General features: G+C 41.0%; 1 protein-coding gene across 1 annotated transcript in view; it reads left to right on the top strand.

Moving 5' to 3' along the window:
- Positions 1–18,335, top strand: part of LOC126163202 (dynein axonemal heavy chain 3) — a 1,221,238-nt gene that overhangs the window by 893,621 nt on the left and 309,282 nt on the right. Inside the window, exon 49 of the mRNA XM_049920156.1 lies at positions 15,481–15,639. Within this exon, the coding sequence (XP_049776113.1) occupies positions 15,481–15,639 (159 nt within the window). The remainder of the gene's footprint in view (positions 1–15,480; positions 15,640–18,335) is intronic.

Below are 18,335 nucleotides of genomic sequence, written 5' to 3'. Positions count from 1 at the left end.
CATTAACTTTTCCTGTTCGTGTATTTGCACTACTTAAACGTGATGTTGCTATTGACTGACTACATCACGTGTCCTATGCTCTGAATATCCACTGTTATCGGCTGGTGAGATCGCGTGACTGGCTTACAAAAGCGCACCACAATTTCAATTTCAGTCCTTCAGAAAGTAACATTTGGTGTTTGGTGGAATGCGAATTTATATTTTCGTAATACAAAAATATCCAGTGTACATGTTGCTGCAGGTCAAAGAACATTCCAAAACTTTTTTTTTTTTTAAAGTGCCGGGAAATTAAAAGCCGCTCTATAAAACCATAACCATTCAAATGATCGACAAATTTTACAGTTTCAAGGGAAAGTATACTGTCACTTAATACGGAAAAAGTGTATTTTCACCCAAGATAAAGTGTATTTTTAACCGAGAGAGCTGGGAAAAATCCGGGATTTTCTTTTTTCGTTGTCCACATATACACCCTGTATAAGGATCTCAACAATGGAAGGGAAGACAGGAGCATGGACGCTCTGATGGACTGGAAGCTGTGGCTGCAGGGGGCATCAGACTACCAGTCATACCCTGCCATCTGGCATTCACTCTGCTGGCAACGTCCCCAGGAAAACGTCCAGAAGAGTATGCATCCACCATATGTAGAAGGCATAGGCTGCTGCAGAGTGGGTGGGCCTCGCTCCGTCAGTAGGACGAGAGGAGGTGATGCACGCAAAGGCTCCATCTCCGTGGGGTCGTCCCGCGATGTGCTGATGACATCCTCTGATGGCTGTTGTGGCCGCTCTTTTCTCGGGATCCGTGAATCTGGGGGAAGACGTACAGAAAGATCACTGCCCACATGTAAGTTGCGAATTTTATTGTGATGCTGGCACCGCACTCCATCTGTACCTAAAATGAAATACATGCAAGCAGCAATCGATGAAGGATCTTGCCTCACGCCCGCTGTCTGCTGCCGCTAAAAAGCCTGAAAAACACAATATCGTGCGGCATGAAGTGATACTTGTGGCCTTCCTTCGGTGCCAGATTCTGAGGAGAGTGGAGCTCTTGGAGCAGTGTCGAATGGCAGCAGCTGTTTGAGGAATTCTGCCGGTGATGGTCTATCTTGTGGATGGGAACTATAGGAGGCAAGAAGCAGTTGCAGTGCTTGATTCCTGGTGTGTGCAGTGCAAAGATTGTACATCTGCTGCTTCAGTGTTCTGATAGATGTTCCACTTTCTCCATCTGACTGTGGATGGAATGGTACACTAGTTAGATGATGTACGCCATTTAGTTAGAATGTTTCAAATTCATTTGACATGAACTCAGGGTTGTTGTCCAACAAAATGACTTCAGGCAAACCTTCGAGGCAAAAAATAGAAGACAACACCTGTATTGTGCTACGTGACTTTGTTGAGTTAATTGCCATAGCAAAAGGAAACTTGCTATAAGAGTCTACAGCAATCAACCAAGGTGTGTTCCAACACACTGTTTTAAGATTCTTCATCTAGTGGTATTTGAAGGTATGCGTCATGCAAATCAGTTTTTGAAAAGTAGCAACCAGTGCCTAATCTGTTCATAAGATCCTTGGACATGACAGCAGATAAGTATCAGTCACAGTCTGTGGGTTGACTGTAGACTTAAAGCCAACACGGGCGAATATGACCTGAAGGATTGGGGAGCAAAACCAGTGGAATTGCTCATTGACTAGTTTGTATGGGCGCAATAGCTCCACCATCTTGCAGTTCTTTAAGTTTAGGAGGGACTTTGTCCCGTAATGCAATGGGGACAGTTCTGGCCCGGCAAAATTTCAGCTCAGCTGTTAGCCTTGCCTAAACCTTCAAAAAGAGTTCAGGGAATTCTTTCAGCAAGCTAGCTACACTGACTTTTGCATTGAATGGAGTCTCTGACAACACATTGTCCTGAATTTGAAAGCTAAGCAAATCGAATGAATCGAGGCTAAAGATATTCTCACAATCACTTGATTGTAGCACAGTAAAAGTTACAGTTTGCGTATGCGAGTGATACATGGCAGGCAAAGTTCATTTTCCGAGAATGGGAATTTCTTGTCCATTATATGCCATCAGGTTAATGCTAGTTTTAAACAGGTATGGGAAGCCTAACAGTTGCGATCCAACAATGTAACAGAGAAACCCGTGTCCAACTGAAATTTCAAATGTTTCCACTAAGAAGCAAATGAACAAAAAGTTTATTGGACTGGTGTAGCACTGAAGAAACGGCTTGCTTGCTAGTTTTGCCAATGCCTGCAGCAGGCTTTGAATACACTGCATTGATTACATTAGCCTTGTGACTAAATTTTTGTGAGTGGGCAGAATTCGTATGTTTGTTTTGTTGCAGACATATGGACTGTAAGTGATCTTTCCTGCCACAAGTGTAATACTGTGTTTGTCTGGATGGGTAGTCTTGCCATTTGTGCTGTGAATAGCACTGAGGGCGTGACTTAATTCTGTACCCTTGTTTAGAGAACTGATGAAATGGCATGGGGCATGTGAGCTGTTGCTGCCTACTGGGCTGGCTGTAAGCAAGGGACAACTACATGACAAATTGGTGGCTGCTCAAATTTATCGGTCGCTATGGCACCTGAACCATACTAACGGAGAATTTGCATTATGTTCTGACATAATGGGTTTGACTGTTTCAGAATCTGTTCTCTAAGTCTGACATCAATTACATTGTATGTGATCACATCACGCAACATAACATCTAATTATAAAGCACCACGAGCACTTTTGAATTTGAATTTCCTCATTATACCCTGCAAATCTGTTACCCGCTCTGACCTTTTCTTGCAATGAAAGAATTGGTACCTAACTGCCACCACATTCACTCATTGGTCATAATAGTTAGTTAACAAATCCATGACCTAATCATAGGAAAGCTCACTTGCAATGGTGTTAGGGAGCAGTTTCTAAATGAGGTGAAAAACTGCACTTCCTACCATTGACATAAAGTAATGTAGTTTCACAGTGCCTGGTACATTGTGAGCAATTATGTGAGCTTCATACTGTTACAACTTGAGCCAGTCCTCTTCTTGGTCGTTAAACTGGTGAAAAGGCAGTATCGCACTCAGAGCTACAGGTATTGTTTGTCATTCAGTCGGGCACAGTGCTTATGTCCTCTTCACATAAAGGCTGCTGCTGTTGCATTTTCATCCTGGAGAGGGCTTAGTGTGTAGGTACATGGTGAAAGACCACCCATATGTGGTAAAGTTAAAATTTATTAAAAAATGAAATGCCAATACTGTTGCATTTTCATCCTGGAGAGGGCTTAGTGTGTAGGTACATGGTGAAAGACCACCCAGATGTGGTAAAGTTAAAATTTATTAAAAAATGAAATGCCAATAATGACAGAATCAAAGACTGGGTATGAACATTGGCAAAGACATTATTTATGAATGCGCAGTAAAGTGTAGACAAATGACCACAAAACATCATTCACTTTTATGTACATGCTTTTGTTTCACACTCTCGTATGTAGGAGTTTTGTTAAGCTGTGTTGCTCAGAGTATGATGGGCTACGAGTGTTTTGTGTCATATGTGTTTCTGGATAAGAGAAGACTTAATAAAAATATTAAGTATTTTTATTAAAATGAAGTAGAACCAAGTTAGGAAGAATTCCTTGATATTTTGTATCATCTTGAGAGGCACTGGTGTTCCCTGGAGTTGGCTGCCTGCATCTACAATTGAAATGGAGGAAAAGAAGTCCACGGTCAATATTTTCATAAAATTAACAGAAGGAGAAGCTTTCAGAACGCAAATATAGCCAAATTCTTTTCATACTATCGTATCTCCCATCTTCATTTACATCCTCTTTGCTTTCTATAATACTGCCTTCAAGTTCATCTCCCTTGTACAGACCCTCTGTACAGTTCTTTCTCCTTTCAGCTTTCTTTTCTTTGCTTTGTACTGGTATACCAACTGAGCTCTTGATATTCATACAGATGCTTCTCTTTTCTCCAAAGGCCTCTTTGATTTTCTGGAGGTATCTGTGAAATATGCTTCTAAGTTCTTACATCTGTCCTCTAGCCATTCCTGTCTAACCATTTTCTGCCTCCTGACAATTTTGCAGTTTTGACCCATTAAACTGCTAGTTCAATGATATTCACATCTCAGCCACTGCTCTCTTTGGGATTCGCACAGTTATATTCCTAAGTCTGAAAATATTTGCATATCTTATACACATAGCACACCAGGTGTAAGAGTTTTGGCATGCCTGGTTGTCCCAAGGCTATCGGTAGCACTGAAAGAATGTAAGCTCTTACCAGGGTCTTGATTCAGCTTAGACCTTTCATTGCTGTGTCAAATTTTCTCACAGTATCATATCTTCCATCTTCATCTACATCCTTTTTGCTTTTTATAATACTAGTTTCAAGTTCATCTCCTGCTTTTCTTTTTTCCAAAGGCCTCTTTAATTTTCCTCAATGTGATGTCTATCTCTTCCCTAGTGAAACATGCTTCTAAATTCTTACATTTGTCCTGTAGCCATTCCTGTGTAGTCATTTTGCGCTTCCTGTCAATCTCATTTTTAGAGGTTTCTATTCCCTTTGACCTTCTTCAGTTGCTGCACTTTTATATTTTCTTCTTTCATCAATTACATTCAACATCGCCTGTGATTTTCAAGGAATATTGCTGGGTCTTGTCTTTTTACCTGCTTAACCCTCTTCAGCCTTCACTCTTTCATCTCTCAACACTACCCATCTATCTTCTAGTGTATTCCTTTCCCCTGTTCTAGTCAATTGTTGTTTAATTGTCCCTCTGAAACTCCCATGATCATCTTGTTTTACAATTTCTTCAGGTTTTATCTACACTTCAGAACCAATAAATTGTGATCAGAGTCCACATTTGCCCCTGGAAATGTCGCACAATTTAAAATCCAAATCTGAAATCTCTGTTGTACCATTATATAATCAATGTTAAACCATCTGATATATCAAAGTCCTTTTCACAAATACAGGAATTTTTCATGATTCTTAAACCATGTGCTCGCTCATGATGAGTAAATTGTGCTGTGTGCAAAATTCTACCAGGCAGCTTCCTCTTTCATTCATTTCCTCCAGTCTGTATTCACCTACTATTTTTCCTTCTCTTCATTTTCCTACTATCGAATTGCCATTACACATCGCAATTAAATTCCTTTGATCTCATCATATATTTCTTCAATCTGATCATTATCTGTGGAGCTAGGTAGTATATAAACACGTACCACTGTGGTAGGTGTGGTGTTCATGCCTGTCAATGATAATGCAAACACTATCTATTATAGTAGCTTACTTGCATTGTGTTCTTACACATTATTAAACCAACCCCTGCATTACCCTTATTTGATTTTGTATGTATAACCCTGTATTCATCTGACAAGAAGTCTTGTTCCTCCTGCCACCAAACTTCACTTATTCCGTCTACATCTAATTTCAGCCTATACACTTCCATTTTTAAATTTTCTAATCTGTGTGCCTGAATTAGGGTATGTAACATCCCTTGCTCCAACTCACAGAATGCCAGTTTTGTTTCTCCCGATGACAGAGTCTTCCTAAGTAATCCTCTCCTAGAGATCTGAGTGGGGAACTATTTTAGCTCCAGAATATTTTCCTCAAGAGGATGCCATCATCATTTAATCATACAGTAGAGCTGCAACCTCTTGGGAAAAATTACATCTGTAATGTCCACTTGCTTTCTGCCATTCACAGCACCAGAACAACAAGGCCCTTTTGGCCGATGTTACTGTTACATGGCTGGATCACTTGATGTCAAGACTGTTACCCCTGCATTCACTGAAAAGGCATTGGCACTTCTTCAGGACTCGTCAGGTCTCTCGACATACACACCTCCATTGTGGTTGCAACTAACCTAAGGCTATCTATATCATTGAGGCACACCTGCCACCATGCCACACTATGAGCAGCAATGTTCGTTATTTGTAGGCGGGGGGAGGGGGGGGGGGGCATATTTCCATTCTGTGATGCACAATGTCCATAGAAACCATTGCTAGTAGGTGTCATTATATGCTTTTGACTTTTTTAATTGAACTAATTCATATCCTTACTTATTCCTTATCTGTCCTGTGTCATTATTTTCGTCCTTCACCACTAAAATAAAAAGTTATAAAGTATTTTAATCAAATTATTTAAATGTCTGCTTGTGTCTGTGTATGTGCGGATGGATATGTGTGTGTATGCGAGTGTATACCTGTCCTTTTTTCCCCCTAAGGTTAGTCTTTCCGCTCCTGGGATTGGAATGACTCCTTACCCTCTCCCTTAAAACCCACATCCTTTCATCTTTCCCTCTCCTTCCCTCTTTCCTGATGAATCAACCGTTGGTTGCGAAAGCTTGAATTTTGTGTGTATGTTTGTGTTTGTTTGTGTGTCTATCAACCTGCCTGCGCTTTCGTTTGGTAAGTCACATCATCTTTGTTTTTAGATATATTTTCCACGTGGAATGTTTCCCTCTATTATATTCATATCATAAATTATTTAACTGGATAGTTAAAAAATATAGTCACCGACCGATGGCAGAAGACCCACATGAAAGACTGTTATGTTTGGCAAGCTTTTGGAGCCAATGGTTCCTTCTCCAGGCAGAAGGGTTGAAGGGCAAGGAACAAGGATGAAGGAAAAGGACTGGACAGGTCTAGGAAAAGGGGTAGGTTTTGGGAAAGTCACCCAGAACCATGGGTCAGGAGAGAATTACCATATGCGATGGGAAGGAAACACTGTTGGGGGACTGCACTGGACGAGATTTGAAAACATGAGAGCTTAAAGGTGGAAGAAGGGTAATATGCAAGACAGAGATTATTATTAAACATTATATGTGAGTTAATAAGAGTGAGAGGTTAAGTGCATTTTACATAACAGAGGTGGGAGGGGGCAGTGAAAAATTGAAGGGAAAGGCAATGAAAGATGTAGGAAATTAAAATGGAGTGAAGCAAAGAGTAATTACAGTGAAGAAAAGCTGAGACAGAAGAAATTAACGTAAATTAAGGCCAGGTGGTTGGCGAGAACCAAGGGCATGTTGTAGTGCTAGTTCTTACCAGTGGAGTTCTGAGAAACTGGTGTCAGGGGAAGAATCTAGATGGCACATGTGGTGAAACAGGTGCTGAGGTCATGAATGTCATGTTGTAGAGCATGCTCTGCAACAGAATATTGTGAGTTACCAGTATATACTCTCTGATTATGCCCATTCATCCCAACTGATAATTTGATAGTAGTCATGCTGATGTAGACGGGTGAACAGTGTTTATATAATAGCTGGTGTATGACGTGTCGTTTCACAGGTGGCTCTCCCTTTGATATTATATGTTTTTTCAGTTACAGGGCTGTTATAGGTGGGGGTAGGAGGGTGCACAGGGCAAGTCTAGCAGCGGGGATGGTCACAGGGGTAGGAGCCATAGGATAGGAACATGGGTGCAGAAGGAGCATAGGGTCTGACGAGAATATTGCAGAGATTATGACAGCTATTCTAGGTGTGTTGGGCAAAATTTCACACAGAATAGATCTCATTTCAGGGCATGATTTTAGAATATCATGGCCCTGTTGAAGTAGCTGATTAACACATTCCAAACCAGTATAATACTGAGTGACCAATGGTGTGCTCTGAAGTTGTTTTGTGGTGGGATCAGCAGTAACGACTGGGAAATATGCTTTCAAACTAGCCTGATGGGGCAATGACATGCAGTGAAGGCTGAGGTGAGAAGAGTGGCATATTGCTGTAAAGAGACTTCATCCAAACAAATACATTTTCCTCAGATGCCAAGGCTGTATGGGTGGGAACATTTCATGGAAAGGATGGAAACTGTAAAAATGTAAGTACTGTTGTTTGTTGGTAGGTTTAATGTGGACGGAAGTGTGCAGCTGGCCTTCAGTGATGACAACTTCAACATAAAGGAAACTGGCATGGGATTTGGAATAGGACCATGTGTAATTTAATTGGAAGGAGGTGTTCAGAGATTCCAGGAATTTTAGCTGGCCAGCTTCACCATGAGTCAATACGGTAAGGATGTCATCAATGTATCTAAACCAAACCAAGAGCTGAAGACTTACGGATCCCAGGAAAGCCTCTTCCAAGCAACCCATGAAAAGGTTGGTATAGGTAGGAGCCATCCTGGTTCCCATGGCTGTACCCTTGATCTGTTTGTACTCACATCAAAAAAAGTTTTGCATCACATGGGTTCCAAAAGTTCTGGCACCTGTACAGGAAACTGCAATACAGATCAACATGAACTTCATTTCCACCCATTTTATTGCCCATGAAAACCACACACTGCATGTTGTACCACCAGAAAGCGAGACCTTCAGAGGTGGTGGTACAGATTGCTGTACATACCTGTACCTCTAATACCCAGTAGCACATCCTCTTGCATTGGTGCACACCTGTATTTGTCATGGCATACTATCTACAAGTTCATTAAGGCACTGTTGGTGCAGATTGTCCCACTCCTCAATGGCGATTCAGCATAGATCCCTCAGAGTGGTTGGGGGTCACGTCGGCCATAAACAGCCGTTTTCCATCTATCCCAGGCATGTTCGATAGGGTTCATGTCTTGAGAACATGCTGGCCACTCTAGTCAAGCAATGTCATTATCCTGAAGGAAATCATTCACAAGATGTGCTTGATGAGAGTGCAAATTGTTGTCCATGAAGACGAATGCCTCACCAATATGGTTGCACTATTGATTGGAAGGTGGCATTCATGTATCGTACAGCTGATATGGCGTCTTCCATGACCACCAGCAGTGAACATCAGCCCCACATAACACCACCATAAACAGCAGGGAACCTCCACCTCGCTGCACTCACTGGACTGTGTGTCTAAGGCGTTCAGCCTGACCGAGTTGCCTCCAAACACATCTCCGACGATTGTCTGGTTGAAGGCATATGAGACACTCATTGGTGAAGAGGACATGATGCTAATCCTGAGCAGTCCATTTGGCATATTGTTGGACCCAACTGTTCTGCACTGTATGGTGTCGTGGTTGCAAAGATGGACCTCGCCCTGGACATTGGGAGTGAAGTTGCACATCATGCAGCCTATTGCGCACAGTTTGAGTCGTAACATGACATCCTCTGGCTGCACGAAAAATGTTATTCAACAGGGTTCCTCCGACACATAATCTGTAGGTAGCGGTCATCCACTGCAGTAGTAGCCCTTGGGTGGCCTGAGCGAGGCATGTCATCGACAGTTTCTGTCTCTCTGTATCTCCTCCATTTCCAAACAACATCGCTTTGGTTCACTCTGAAACACCTGGACACTTCCCTTGTTCAGAGCCCTTCCTGGCTCAAAGTAACAATGTGGACATGATCGAACCATGGTATTGACCATCTACACATGGTTGAACTGCAGATAACATGAGCTGTGTACCTCCTTGCTGGTGGAATGACCAGAACTGATCACCTGCCAGACCACTTCTGCTCATGCATGGTTGTTCACATGTTTGGGCAGGTTTAGTGACATCTCTGAACAGTCAGAGGGACTGTGTCTGTGAGCACAGTCAGTGTCCGTCTTCAGTAGTTCTGGGAAAACATGCAAAACATTTTTTCGATATGTTTATCACTGCCCCTAAAAGGTGAAGAAGTGGTTGGTAAGTATGAAGTTGATTAAGGTGAGTAGGAAGGATGCCTAGGTTTGGAATCAGGTGGGTGCTGACTGAGGAAATGTTCAGTAGCAGACCATGTACATGGGGGATGTTGGTATAGAGGGAGGTGTCATCAGTGTTGACAAGCAAGGTGTGTGGTGAGAGTGGGACCGGTACAGATTTCAGACAATCTAGGAAATGGTTGGTATCTTTGATGTAAGAGGGACGTTTTTGTACTATGGCTTGCAGTTGTTGATCAACTAAGGCAGATATATGTTCGCTTGGTGCTTTGAAGCCAACAACTATAGGAAGTAGGTAAAGGAGGGGGGGGGGGGGTGATGGGGTGAGAAGTTCTATGGATTAAGGTGTTAGTTCTTGTAAGGGGCCAGAGGTCTTAAGGAGGAACTGCAGGTCAGTTTGAATCACAGGGATAGGCTCTTGATGGCAGACACTGTATGTAGAGTTGTCAGACAGCTGGCGCAGACCTTCACTAACATACGCCTTTCAATCAAGTACTACTGTGGTAGACCCTTTGTCTGCTGTGAGGATAATGATGGAGTCATTAGTTTTTAGGGAATGTAGAGTCTGGAGTTCTGCAGAGGACAGGTTAGGGTAATGTTGTAGGAACCTGAGGAAGGGTTCTGAAGCAATGCTGGGTATGATGAATTCTTGTAAGGGATGATTTTGAGATATTGCTGGTGGATCAAGTTGGGATCGTGGTGTGAACTGTTCAAGGCAGGGTTCAATGTCAGGTTTGCTGTTGGAAAGGTTTGGGGTTGGGTTGCAAAGTGATATTTCCAACAGATATTACACGTGAAGGAAAGGAGGTCCTTCACCTAAGCAGCATGGACAAATGCAAGTTTAGGGCTGAAAGTGAGGCCCTTAGATAAAACAGATAATTCAGGAGAGGGGAGTGCTTTAGATGACAGGTTAAGGACACTGTACTGTTGTGACTTGTTCTTGGGTTTATGGGTTATTCTTGATCTGGGAGGCAGTGGTGAAGGCTGTGGGATGTTAAGGAGGTTGGCCAAGCTCAGTTTGTAGGAGAGGAGTGGTGGTTGGTAGTGTGGCTCTTAAAGGAGTTGCAGAGGGACGGAAAGGGAAATACCACTATTAATGTAGTTTAGGCGAATGTGAGATAGCTGTAGTCTGGCATGTTTTTTGCAGTTTGACGTTGGCTTGGTGGATGATACCATTCAAGGAAACATGAGGGGCATAACTGCAGGATTTTGTAGGAGGAGAGAAGTCTGGTGGAGTGGAAATTTGCTGATGAGGCATATAGGTCACAGATTAGCTGGGTAAGAGCAAGAGATTGTTGTATATGAAACTGTACAAGAGCCCAGTGTAGGGTAGTATTGCATCCAGAAATGGGGACTTTCAATGTTAGGTCTTTTGGAGTAACTCCAAGGTACAAGCAAGTTTCAAGAAACAGAATGTGAGACCTTAGTTTTGATAGTGCAAAGGTATGTTTTCAAAAGGAACGGATGTAATATGAGATGGGATTCAACATGGCAAGAGAGGACAGTTTGGATAGTTAAAATCATGAGAGTGGCAAAATAATAAATAAGCGGAGGGTGGAAAGGATATGAAAACGGAAGGAAAGCAACGAAAAAGGTCAGAAAAATTAGTAAACTTCTTCCGGAATTCGTTTATAAGAGGTAATGAGTGGGCATCTATATTGATACGATAAATGATAAAAGGGAAAAAAAAGAAAAAAAATTGATCGGGAAAGTCGTGAAAACAGGCGAAATTTTAGAAACTGGGTTGACAGAAAGCGAAAGTCATAGGAGGAAATGTAAACTACTTAGTCTGTCAATTAAAGTGACATAAGAAACAGCAATAAAAGTTGATCAGAGCGATTTGCCAAAAAACAAATGCACAAAAATGTGAAAGAATTACGTATAGATAAGTGAATGGTGGAAAAGAAAATACCTTTCAAATTTGCAAATAAATTGGTGACAGATGATCGGGGAAGGCCAAGCAGTGTAATGAACCATAAATTGTTGTATGCACGTTTGTAAGTAACAACAGAATTGTTATATGCAAATAAAAATGAAAAAGAAAATAGACCCGTCTATGAGCACGGAAATCAGTTTTAGAAAAGATGTAGGGACAAAGTGCTGATTAATCTTGGTGATATGGATAAATAAACGAATGGATTAGCACATAAGGTAGAAAACAGATGATAGTTTGGACAAGGCAGACAACAAAGACTGACAAGAGGGTTAAATAAGATGATGGCCACATGGGCTAATATAACAATGAAAACAATGAATTATTGATAAAATTATGTAAATGGATAGATAAAAAAATCTACTCACCAAGTGGTGGCAGAACACACACATAAAATACTGTTGTGACTGGCAAGCTTTCATAGCCTGTGGCTCCTTCTTCAGGTAAAAGTGTTGAAGGGCAAGGAAGAAGGGTGAAGAAAAAGGACTGGAGATGTTTAGGAAAAGGGGTAGATTTTGGGAAAGTCACCCACAACCGCAGGTCATGGGAGACTTACCATACAGGATGAGAAGAAAAGACTGATTGTTGGGGACTGCATCGGTTGAAATGTGAAAACTTGAGGGCTTAAAGGTGGAAGACAGGGTAATATGCAAGACAGAGATTATTGCTAAAACATTGTGCATGGTTAATGAGATTGAGAAGCTAAGTGCATTGTATGTAGCAGAGGTTGGAGGTGGTAGTGAAAAATAGATGGGAAGGTCAGTAAAAGAATCAAAGAGTAGTTACAGTGAAGAAATGCTGAGACGGAAGAAAGTAAATTAAATTAAGGCCAGGTGGTTGGCGAGAACCGAGGACACGCTATAGTGCTAGTTCCCACCTGCAGTGTTATAAAAATGCCTCTCATTCAAATCCTACAATTTGGAACTGTTGCAAGTTCTCAGAGAAATTAACAAAGAAAAACAAGCATAGTTTTGTATAGAAATGTTTAACAAAATGCAGACCGATGATGATTTTCTTAAGAAAAATGCGTTTAGTGACGATGCCACCTTCCATACCTGTGGAAAAATGAATTGGCATAATGTTTGGATAGGGGATAAGCAGAAACCACATCACATAATCAAACAGGTATGTTTCTCACCTAAAGAAAATGTTTTTTATGCTGTGAGCTGTAACAAGATTGATGGCCCTTTCTTTTTTGCCTAATCAACTGTAACTGCCATATCATACCTGGATATGCCTGGGCATTACTTGATGCCTCAATTACAACAGAATATAGGCACAGAACTTATTTCCCAGCAAGATTTTACACCACCACGTTATCATCGAGAAGTTGTCCTGTATCTCTGCAGGAATGCGCTGCCGTGGATGGGACATAGTGGAATAATATCCTGTCCACCACGATCCCTTGATTTAACCACAATGGACTTCTGTATATAGGGTTACATTAAAGACAAAGTGCTTGTTCCTTTGCTTCCATATTGATGAGCAGCAACAAGCAGCAAGTAGTACCACCATATACACTGACTGGCACAAAAAACGCAACACGAAATAACTGATGTGTAGTACTCCATTTACTCAGACTGCAGTGTTTTATCCTATATTTTAAGAGAGGATATATTTTTGATATGTGATTATTATTCTTTTCCGAATGGTGAAGTGTCGATTGTTTATTGCACTAACCTTAATCTTTATTTTTTCTGCAAAATCTGAAAAACACTTCACTGCACATGAGACAGTAATGTTATCCTGCTCTCATTTGTTATACCTTGTATTGTTGCCATTTTAATCCTGTGTGGTTGTGAAATCTTTCTGCTATTATCATAATTAGGTCACTGGAGTAAACATGCCATTAAAGCCTTAAGATCCCGCAAAAGGTGTTGCATCGGTGCAAGATACTCGCAACATGCATTCGTAACAGAAATGTTGGGAACAACACATTCCAGGTTTTCCAGAACCGCAAGAACATCAAGGGATATGGAAGGCAAGGAAGCTGGGATTAGGCTCAAGAAGAGCAACATGGGCAATAGACGACCACTTCCAACTTCACTTTCTCTTCAATTGTTGCTTCACAATCACTTAAGCTGATATAGACTCCACCAAGTTTGAGGGAGTCAATGTTAGTGGGGAAACTGTCAGAAGAAGACAGGAAGAAGCCAGTTTTCAATCCTGAAATCCTGCTACAGGCCCAGAACTCAGCAGAGGGCATCGTGCAACTCGACTAAATTTCACAAGGGATTATAGCAGCTGTAGAGTACAACAATGGCAGCAAATGTTGTCCACCAATGAGTCACAATTTGGCCTCCAATCACCTGACAGTGGAGAGAAGCTCTGAAGAAAGCCCTAGGAAAGGTCTTCCACTTGCATAGTGTCATCCAGGATGCCTTTTTAGTGTGGGTAGCAATCAATATGACTGCAAGAATCAGTTTTGTTTTCATGGAGCATGGGTGCCACACAGATGGAAACCCTTTTGGAGCAAGTTGTGCCTTACACTCCATCGATTAGTGATGACTTTACTCTAATGAATGACAATGCATGCCACGTGTTGCATGTTGTGAGAAATGTGCAAGAGTTATTGGATGAAATGGAATTCATGCTTTGGCTTGGCCTCCTCAAAGCCCAGATTTGAATCCTCAACTGGGAGGAACAACATGCAAATACTGTTCAGAGCCCCTAGAGGGCCTATGGAAGGCCCTCCTGAAAGAAAGGGAGATGATTCCTCAAGAGGACAATGCAGCATTAATCATGAGAATGCTTGAAAGGTTGGGTGATGTTATAGGTGCCAGGAGAAATTATACACGCTTCTGAAAATGCAGAGAGGTCTGTGAAGTGTAGGAAACTGAAACAGAGGTGCATTACATTCATGAAATTCTTCAAAATTTGCATGATGCTTGAATCCAATTGTGTCACTTCTGCTTCTCCTGCTTAATTTCTTTATAATCACTTTTTTTTCCTAGACTCTTAGGTGTGACAATAAGACAATATTTTACCACAAAATAGTAGATTGCTGTTATAAAAATGACTGGAAGTTAAAATAAAAAGTTTTATCTTTTTCACAAAATCACTTTTGTGTAACTAATTTATAAACACCCCGTGTATCAGTAAACCATTAAACAACAGGTAATCCATGATGAGTCTGGCCTCAGCAGCCAGAGACATTGGTCATGTATGTGTGTTGTTCTTGTGTGAATATGTTCGTGATTTCTACTTTTAGAAGGTCTTTTGGACTAAAGCTCAAATGTATAGCAGTCTTTTTGTTGTGCCTTCCTGCAACTCAACTTCTCCTCTATATGGTGAGTACCAATTATCCTCGCCCTAAGCTTGTCAGTGAAAAATAGGATTCTGAAGTGACTTTCAAGTTGTTCATGACAGAACATATGATAAAAATTAGTCATAACTTTAATATGTAAAAGGGGAAGGTCGTTAGTCAACACATTATATAGCAAAAATCACTAGACATCTGATTATAAATAATAGGGGAAACAATGAAACATAGAGATAGAGAAGATGGACAGTAAAGTTGGGTTGCAAGTGAAGTAAGCTAAGTGATAAAAGATGTGAAGGGGTCTATTAAGTTGTTGACTTAAGGTTGTCTCTCAGTCTCTGTTTCTATTTGATGTTATTTGTCACTTGTTTCGCTTGTGTATTGCAAGTTTTATTATTTTCGCTCTTAAACTTGATAATCATCATTTTATGTATTGTAAGTCCATCCCTTTACTAACTATACATATTTTAAATTTTGCATTTTATAATTATTCGCTCTGAAGCTCTTTGTATCATGCTATTTAAGCTCCCTTAGCGTTACATTAAAGTCTAATTTTATGTAACACATTTACACCTGCTTGATGTCATTCATGAAAGACTTAATTGAATTATATTACCATTTTATATTCATATATCCTAACTGAAGTGTTAGTGATTTTATTATGTATATCTCTATGCAAATAAAATCAATTTGCCCTGTAGGTCAAGCCAACAAATGGGTTAAGAATATGGAACGTGCAAATGGACTTCGGGTCATAAAGTTCTCAGACAGTAATTACATGCGTGTTTTGGAATTGGCAATCCAGATTGGATCTCCAGTAATACTAGAAAATATTGGTGAAGATCTTGACCCTTCAATTGGTAAGCTTACTGTCACCTTACTAATTACATGATATGAAACTAGTGGAGATGGAATTCTACTTATTCTGACAAAATAATATCATTATGTATGATGATTAATTGCTGTATTTGTCTGAGTAGAAGATGACCCTGAATGTCAGTCAACTCCCTCTTCCTCCTGCTATGTCCTTTTTTAAGAGGCACATTTTATTTTTTATGTACTCAGACTAATGAAAATTACTAACTATTTTATTGAAATTAAGTATCTGCCTAAAAAAGGTATCATTTTATCTGTTCTAAACTTACACCATTTATTGATTGCCTATATTTTGATTATGCCAAGAGGAATATAAGAAACTATAATAAATGGTTTACATTAATTTTTATTTTCACTTCCTTTTTTGCTTTCCATCTAAGCCATTCCCTGTGGTATCATCATTTTTAATCATCATCTTACTGTTATCACTATCTAGGATGACAGCTTGACCTAACTAATGAGAGGTGACAACAGAGGTAATGTATTTCTATAAGGGGCAGAAGTGAAATTTATAATCTTGGATGTTAGAAATGTTTGCCTTTCTTACAAATATTTTATGATTTCTGAGGCTGTGGTTACGTTGGGACCTAAGGACATAGCTGTTTTTCCTGAATACGTACTGGATTTTGCATCTGTATGATGAGTGTGTGACAGTATTCCTGCATTTCTTGCTTCCAAACATGCCATCTGTCAACTGCTCTCTTATTGTCTGTATAAAACCAGTAGATGACACATCTCCTTTCATTCCCATCATATGTCATGGTGAGCTTAGACAACATTGTTGCTCAAAACATGTAAGTACATCATTGGCTCCTATCTAGACTTCTGAAGTTGACTTAATTCTGACAGAGTGCCTGTGCGCCCACACCGACATGATGGCCAACACAAAAGGCCTACTGCCATCTTTGCATAATAGTTAGTTTTCACTAAAGTGAGGTCTCGCAGGATGTGGATACAGCGATGTTTGTGTATGCCTGGTTAAGGTTAACTATTAATAAGCACTCATCTGGAGTTAGATTGGGTCGAAAGTTGAATAAAGGGTAGCGGTTTGAAGGGCAGAGGGAAAAAAGTGCCAAGGCAAGAGCCAAAGGGAAAAAAACCTCTGCAATAGTTGGGTCGGGTTGTAAGTGCAGTTGCGGTTTTCTTGCTGCCTGTGGCAGGTCAAGCAAGAGTAGGCTTTGTTAATAGTGGGTATCAGGCAGGCCGATACCATTTCGTTGTGCGGTGGTGTTACTTGGTGGCCGCCACTGGGTGCCGGTGTTGATTTCTCAGTCCTCGTCAGCATACCTGTAACAGTTAGATCCATCATTGTTTTGTGTCCGATAGATCATTCATCGGATTCACAGTGTAGGGTAATGCTAGTGGTTTGTTTGGGTGTCACCGTGTGAGCTTGTTGGTTTCCTTAGTGTTCGTCTGCTTTAATAGCAGCTGGCATACCAGTCAACGTTGCTGATATGCAGGGGCTTGCCAACTTTGTCACTTGTGGGTGTATGTTAACTTGCCATAGGTGGTTATGCCCTAGTTAGTAGAGTCATTGGTTGCTTATGCTTCTACGCATGTTTGTGATCATAGTTTCCCTGAATAAGGATGAAAGGATTGTTCCTGTATAGTCGTGCGGTGTTTTTTTTTTTTTAATACTCGCTTGACTGTTTAAAGGCAGTATTCATTTTTAAGATCCACAGTGCATGTGTAGTGTGGAGCATTGTTAATGATGCGTAGCACTTTGTTCTGTATGATATGCAGGTGGTGCAGTTGTGTAGGAGCTGCGTATCCCCAGACCGAAACTGCGTACATCATTGGATGGAGGTCAAATCAGTGTAATGTATGTGGACCTTGACACACTCCTATTCCATGTACTTTCCCTGTTCAGCATTGGGTAGAGCTGTTTGAGCCTTGCGTGTGCTCTGTTGGCAACATATTCAGTGTGGTCTCCATTGTAAGTTTCCAGTCCAGCCAGACACCAAGATATCTGACTTTCTCTCAGAAACCTATTGGGCGTGCATGTAATGTTACCTGTTGACAGTGTTGATGTTTGCACAGTAGCTTTGGTCTGTGTGTGAACATAACTGCTTTGCACTTGTCGACGTTTACTTTAATACGCCATTGTTCCCACCAAGGCTCGGCAGTTCTGAGTGCCATCTGCATTCGTGAACTTATGTTTGACAGTTTCCAATTTTGTGCAAAGATGACTGTGTCATATGTGTAGATGGCTAACGTCGTGTTCTGTGTTTCTGGAAAGTCATTAATGTACAGGTTGAACAAGATGGTCCCGAGGATGCTTCCCTGGAGTACTCCAACTCAGATACCATATTGTGTTGATTGTTTACCCTACAGATCAGTGTTAAAACATCTGTTCATGAGATATGAGTGTATGAGACATATGAGTCCATTGGGGAAACCAGCATCACTTAGTTTGCATATAAGGCTGTTGGGCCAGAGAACACTGCCCCTGTGACTTTGTTCATGTTGTAGCCATGTGTTATATGTTCGGCTGCACGGAGAAGTTGTTATGTTGTTGAGTGGTGATTCCTAAAGCCAAATTCCTCCAGTCTAAGGGTGTCATTGGCAATGCAGTGTGTAGTGATGCGTTTTAGTATTACCTTCTCAACAATCTTGCTGAGTGAGCACAGCAGACTGATGGGGCAGTAATTTTGTGGTAGGGAGTGGTCTTTCCGTGGCT

This window comes from Schistocerca cancellata, chromosome 2 (genome assembly GCF_023864275.1).
Source record: "Schistocerca cancellata isolate TAMUIC-IGC-003103 chromosome 2, iqSchCanc2.1, whole genome shotgun sequence".
Taxonomy (NCBI): Eukaryota; Metazoa; Arthropoda; class Insecta; order Orthoptera; family Acrididae; genus Schistocerca; species Schistocerca cancellata.
This window is presented reverse-complemented; position numbering and strand designations above follow the sequence as displayed.